The sequence below is a fragment of the Temnothorax curvispinosus genome, unplaced genomic scaffold (assembly GCF_003070985.1).
Source record: "Temnothorax curvispinosus isolate PA1 unplaced genomic scaffold, ASM307098v1 QBEX01010309.1, whole genome shotgun sequence".
Taxonomy (NCBI): Eukaryota; Metazoa; Arthropoda; class Insecta; order Hymenoptera; family Formicidae; genus Temnothorax; species Temnothorax curvispinosus.
In genome coordinates, this window is record NW_020220089.1 from 102933 (window position 1) to 109232 (window position 6300).

The following is a 6300-nucleotide window of genomic DNA, read 5'->3' on the forward strand; positions in this document are numbered from 1 at the left end:
TAGCCGTAGGTGTATCATGTAAAAGTGTTTTATCTTTTGACACTTCGACAGGTTTTTGTATTTTAGCCGTAGCTGTATCACGTGGAAGTATCTTATCTTTTGGCATTTCGTCAGGTTTTTGTATTTTAGCCGTAGGTGTATCACGTGGAAGTGTCTTATCTTTCGGCACCTCATCAGGTTTGTGTGGATGTATTTTGTGAGTAGGTGTGTCCTGTAGATGTGTTTTATCTTTCGACACTTCGTCAGGTTTTTGTATTTTAGCTGTGGGTATGTCACGTGGAAGTGTCTTATCTTTCGGCACCTCATCAGGTTTGTATAATGCTTGTATTTTAGCTGTGGGTGTATCATGTAAAAGTGGTTTATCTTTTGACACTTCGTCAGGTTTTTGTATTTTAGCCGTAGCTGTATCACGTGGAAGTATCTTATCTTTCGGCACCTCATCAAGTTTGTGTGATTGTATTTTAGCTGTGGGTGTAAAAAGTGTCTTATCTTTTGGCATTTTGTCAGGTTTTTGTGTTTTAGCCGTAGATGTATCACGTAAAAGTGTCTTATCTTTTGGCATTTCGTCAGATTTTTGTGTTTTAGCCGTAGGCATATCGCGTGGAAGTGTCTTATCTTTCGGCACCTCATCAGGTTTGTGTGATTGTATTTTAGCTGTGGGTGTAAAAAGTGTCTTATCTTTTGACATTTCGTCAGGTTTTTGTATTTTAGCCATAGGTGTATCATGTGGAAGTGTCTTATTTTTCGGCACATCATCATATTTGTGTGGTTGTATTTTGTGAGTAGGTGTGTCTTGTAGATTTGTTTTATCTTTTGACACTTCGTCAGGTTTTTGTGTTTTAGTCGTGGGTGTATCACGTGGAAGTGTCTTATCTTTCGGTACCTCATCAGGTTTGTGTGGTTGTATTTTAGCTGCGGGTGTACCATGTGTAAATGTCTTATCTTTTGGCGCGTCCTAAAATATTATTTAAGATGTCATTATTGCTTTCTTTGTTCCTATTTAATTATATATATACACGTGATAATTAATTACTATATTCGATAATTATATACGCCTGATAATTAATAACTATATTTGCGTACTTTATCATATTTCTTAGAATCGACATCTTTTTTCGTCTTAGTCGAGCGAATATCCTAGAAAAAATTATATTTCGAAAGTACGTAATATATGCTTCGCAAACTGTGCAATAATATGTATGTACCTCAAAGTTATGTACCTCAATTTTTTCCGGCGAATGTGTTTTATATGTAGGAGTGTCACGAGAAAATGTCTTATCTTTTGTAACATCATCGGATTTATGCAGAAGTATTTTACTCGCAGGTGTATCACGCAAACGAGTTTTCTCTTTCGGAGTATCCTAAAATAACATATTTCAAGTTTTATACTATCTCTTCTGAAAAGATTCTACTATTCGCGAATAAAATCTTAATTTATATATGTACGTATACTTTTTCATGCTGTTTGGAATCGCTATCGTATTCTTTACTCGCCCAAATATCCTAAAAATATTACGTATTAAATATGTGTAACTCGCAAAAATATGTGTTTCGCAATAGTATTATATATACCTCAATTTCTTCATCAGATTCTTGCGGACGTATTTTATGTGTTGGCGTGTCACGAGAAGATGTCTTAGTTTTTGAAATGTCATCGGATTTACGCGATATTACTTTAATCGTAGATGTATCACGTGGTTCTTTTTCTTTTGGAATATCCTAAAATGACATATTTTAAGTTTCACAATCTCTTTTTAAAAAAATTTTATAAGTAACATTTATATAATTTTAATTTATACGCATACTTTGTCACGCTTTTTGGAATCAATGTCGCGTTTTTTACTTGCCCAAATGTCCTAAAAATATTGACGTATTAAAAATATATAACTCGCAAAAATATGTGTCTCGCAATAATAATATTATATACCTCAATTTCTTCGTCAGATTCTTGCGGACGTATTTTATATGTTGTCGTGTCACGAGAAAGTGTCTCAGTTTTTGAAATGTCGTCAGATTTACGCGATAGTGTTTTAGTAGTAAATATATCACGTGGTTTTTTCTCTTTCAGAATATCCTAAAATAACATTTTAAATTTTACAATCTCTTTTTTTTTAATTTGTAAGTAATATTCATAATTTTAATTTATACGCATACTTTGTCATGTTTTTTGGAGTCAATATCACGTTCTTTACTCGCCCAAATGTCCTAAAAATATTGACGTATTATAAAAATGTGTAACTCGTGCCTGGCAATAATATTATATGTATACCTCAACTTCTTCGTCAGATTTTTGCGGACGTATTTTATATGTTGGCGTGTCACGAGGAAGTGTCTCAGTTTTTGAAATGTCGGCAGATTTACGCGATAATGTTTTAGTAATAGATGTATCACGTGGTTCTTTCTCTTTCGGAATATCCTAAAATAACATATTTTAAGTTTTACAATCTTTTTTTAAAAAGATTTGTGAGTAATATTCATGATTTTAATCTATACCCATACTTTGTCACGTTTTTTGAAGTCAATATCGCGTTTTTTGCTCGCCTAAAAAGATTTATATATTAAAAGTAATACGTAATTCACGCCTAGCCAACATGTGCGACAATAAAGTACCCTATACCTCAATTTCTTCATCTGATTTTTGTCGATGTATTTTATATGTTGGTGTGTCACGAGAAAGTGTCTTATCTATTGATAGGTCATCAGATTTACGTGAAATTTTACTCGTAGAAATGTCACGCAAATATGCTTTCTCTTTCGGAGCATCCTAAAATAATATATCCAAAATTTTATTATCTCTTCTAAAAAGATTCTAACTATTCACGCATATCCGTAATTTAAATGTATTTGCATACTTTGTCACGTTTTTTGGAGTCACTATCGCGTCTTTTACTCGCCCAAATATCCTAAACAGATTGACAGTTTAAAGATATGCTATTCGTGCCTAGCCAGCTAAAATAAATATTCTATACCTCAATCTCTTCGTCGGATTTCTGCGGATGTGTCTTTTTTGCGGCTATGTCGTGTGGTAATATTTTATCTTTCGGTTTGTCTTCGTCTGATTTTTTACGTGGGTGTGTATCTGCGGGTGTGTAAGGTTTGTGTGTCTTATCTGACGATGTATCCTAAAATAAAAATTAAAAAAAAATACGTTGAAAATGTTACGTTCTTGTAAATTAAAATGTGTACTTTTACGTATAGCATATTCGCATACTCTGTAATATGGCGCAGATTCATTATCACGTTCTCCCAGATTGTGAATGCTCCAAGCGTCCTAAAATTAATAGCGTCGATCAAATACACGTGTATCGTTCGCAAAATGTTCAACTGTCATTGTATATGTAACTGACATAAATATTATCATGTGCAATATAATTTTCTGTATACCTCAAGTTCATCGTCCGAATCGCGCCCGCGTGGCTTAATCGCAGCTTGAGGTGTAATCTAGAAGGTTTTTATTTTTACGTGATTAAAAAAAATTCCCTTTTCTCGCAAATATTATAGAAAAATTTGTTTCCACTTTGAAGGAAAACAATATTTTTCAAATATATTCAATATACCTATGACGCGAGATATGTACCTTCGGTTTACGGTCGGTTTCACGCACGGACGAAGTTACACTGGATTTCGTGGTTTCCTATAATGTTTCATGTATCTATATAGTGTGTCTTAAGACGCATAAATGTGCAACAATAAATGCGTCACGTACCTCGTAAGTTGTTACCGATATACTATCGCGCTTTGTCGGCTTAGGCCAAATGTCCTAGAATTAATTAAGTGTAATGTGTACGCTAATGAACGATGTACGATTAAAAGTAACATTGTGTTGCTATGTACCTGAATCTCCTCATCGGATTTGTGTGTGTGTGGCTTGATCTTCGCTGTGAGTGTGTTCTAGAAAATATTCATTCGTTACACAGTATAATTAAAAGAAAAATAATATAAAATAAAATGATTAGGACAATTAAAATGTACATATGTGTACAAGTGTACCTTGTCTTCAATCGCTCGCGGAGTGGCTCTTAGCCTGGGTACGTCCTGCAATAACGCGAGATAAAATGTTCTCGAATGTTTTTTCTTGTACACAAAGTCTAACGACTGCGACACGAATCTCGAACCTCGATATTTATCGCGCAATATAAAAATACCCTAATCTAATATCTATTCTTTTCGTTCCTCTGCTATATCCTTAAACTCTTATTAACCATAAAGTTTCGTAGATAGCATAAATTTTCTATTTTTAATTAAAATTGTAATTTCCTATTTGTTGTAAAATTATTTGCACATTGAAAGCTTTAAAAATCAAACCTATAAAAAACTATTTTCAAAGACTACTTGGAAAAAAATTATATAATTTGTATTAACACAAGTTTTGCAAACACTAAAATTACATCAAGCTATTAACAAAAATAATTTATTTCTAAAAAATATAAAAACCCCTTCTTACGTCGATTTCGAGAAGGTGACAATTCACTCACGTTATACTTACTTTTTTTCCCAAAAATTAATTAATATAACCACTAATCAATTAATCGACTACGAAATATATTGTTAGCACATGATATAATCGATTAGAAACAGCATTATATTTCTTACCTTTTCGGTCGTTTTCTTCTTTTCTATGATAGAAGATCGTCTGCTTTCTACCTTGACCTCTTCTTCGGTCTATAATAGATAGAACATAATACATAAATTAAAAAATTCAATTGACATAAATTTTCTAATTTATAATAACTAATATTTCCTAACAAAATTTCTAGCTTAAGAGACGGAGTTAATTGAAGCAAACTTAAAATTAAAATAAAATTAAATTTTCTTATAAATAATTAATGATACAATTTATGTTATTTATTCTAGTCAATGAGAAATATCTTTTTCAAAATATCAGTTTTGTGAAATTGTTTGTAATTGTTGGAAATGTTTCTTGGTAATGTCTGCGTGTGAAATGCACGTATGTATGCGTGTATGTGTACCTTCTGTATAGAAAGACGTCGTGGTGTCGCGGTTCCATCATCCATTATCTATACAATAATAGTAAAATAAATCAAAATAATTTGTATTTTACCTAATATCTGTGGCAAAGGATAAATTTTTCGGGACCATAACTCTCGAACGGAATTTAATATTATATCGTTACATTTTTATATCTTACCTTTTCTTCAGTCGTGACAAGCGAGCTGCGACGGCTCTCTGTCCTAAGTTCTTCTACCTAAATATGAAAATTTATATATGAAATCTATTTGTCTAACTGACTATTCAAAAAATAAATAATATGATTAATAGTCACCCTGCTAACTGATTCCTTGCGACTCACGGTTTTATCGGGTTTAGGCGTGGTTTCTCGAGATACCTATACACATTAATAAGTATAACAATGTTAGATAATACGAACTATCAAATTAATTTATAATAAATAGAAATATATTACGTTAAATAAAGATAATTTACAAAATAAGTTATAAAAATAAAATATAAAAATAGAAAAAGTGAATTATGCACACCTCCTTAGATTCGGGCTCTTTCTTCTTCAGAATTTTTTTCTGGAAAAAGATAATTTAAATTTAAAGGTAAAAAAAGAGAAATAGATTTTTAACAGATAAATATTAAGTTTATGAGAATAATTGCGCTTACCTTTTCTTCTTCTTTCTTATCTTCAACTTTTTCGGCGGCTTTCTTCTACAAATTTAAAAGAATATATAAAAAAACAATATTAAGACGTAAAATTATATATATAATCACTAAATGGATTGGTCGTTATATTATTTTAAATACGATATTTAATAAGAACTACATTCGACATTCTTACCTTAATAGATTTCCTTTCTTCAACATTATTCACAATTTCTTCATCTTTCTACATACGTAAAAAAATAAAGTAATATTAGCAAAAATATTTTCATCTAATTTGGATTTACACAGTAATCAGAGATACAATTGCACGTACAAATGTAATTTAAGATAATGTTCGCATTTAATCAGGCATAAGTATCTCTGATGCTCGTTTTTTTCGCAAAATTTTTCATGCACAAACACACGCAATATAAAACACACAAAGTAAAAACCTAGCATGCGAAATAAAAAAATAAACTTTGAAGCAGAATTGGATAGATTTAAAGGAACCAGCTTCTAGGACTCGGAAAGAAATATGGCATCTGAAAAAGCTCTTGGAAAAACTTGCGTTTCTAGTAAAGGAAAATAAATATCAAGGCGGTTGCTTAAGCGTGCGCGTGAGATCGTTCGAAGAAACTTAGCGGATAAGCCGAGATTAAGTGGATGCTGCGAAAAGTAAAATAATATAAGCAA

At 31.7% G+C, this 6300-nt stretch overlaps 1 protein-coding gene across 31 annotated transcripts in view; it reads right to left on the minus strand.

The window, feature by feature from the left end:
- LOC112460084 (twitchin) overlaps positions 1-5663 on the minus strand; it is an 85817-nt gene extending 80154 nt beyond the window's left edge. For 16 of the 31 annotated variants that reach the window (XM_025024573.1, XM_025024566.1, XM_025024578.1 and 13 more), the window contains exons 1-23: positions 5285-5313; positions 5150-5206; positions 4971-5018; positions 4594-4662; positions 3991-4035; positions 3835-3891; positions 3707-3760; positions 3578-3634; positions 3385-3441; positions 3212-3271; positions 2970-3122; positions 2853-2903; positions 2618-2764; positions 2500-2541; positions 2270-2416; positions 2155-2205; positions 1928-2074; positions 1806-1856; positions 1573-1719; positions 1447-1503; positions 1206-1361; positions 1084-1137; positions 689-955 (exon numbers count right to left, since the gene is read on the minus strand). In XM_025024573.1, coding sequence (XP_024880341.1) covers positions 689-955; positions 1084-1137; positions 1206-1361; positions 1447-1503; positions 1573-1719; positions 1806-1856; positions 1928-2074; positions 2155-2205; positions 2270-2416; positions 2500-2541; positions 2618-2764; positions 2853-2903; positions 2970-3122; positions 3212-3271; positions 3385-3441; positions 3578-3634; positions 3707-3760; positions 3835-3891; positions 3991-4035; positions 4594-4662; positions 4971-5015 — 1914 coding nt within the window. In that variant the 5' untranslated portion in view covers positions 5016-5018; positions 5150-5206; positions 5285-5313. Of the gene's footprint in view, positions 1-688; positions 956-1083; positions 1138-1205; positions 1362-1446; positions 1504-1572; positions 1720-1805; positions 1857-1927; positions 2075-2154; positions 2206-2269; positions 2417-2499; positions 2542-2617; positions 2765-2852; positions 2904-2969; positions 3123-3211; positions 3272-3384; positions 3442-3577; positions 3635-3706; positions 3761-3834; positions 3892-3990; positions 4036-4593; positions 4663-4970; positions 5019-5149; positions 5207-5284; positions 5348-5498; positions 5538-5628 lie in introns of those variants that run through there. The other 15 variants (XM_025024586.1, XM_025024585.1, XM_025024584.1 and 12 more) reach the window with 13 other exon arrangements.
- Between the last annotated feature and the right edge of the window lie 637 nt (positions 5664-6300).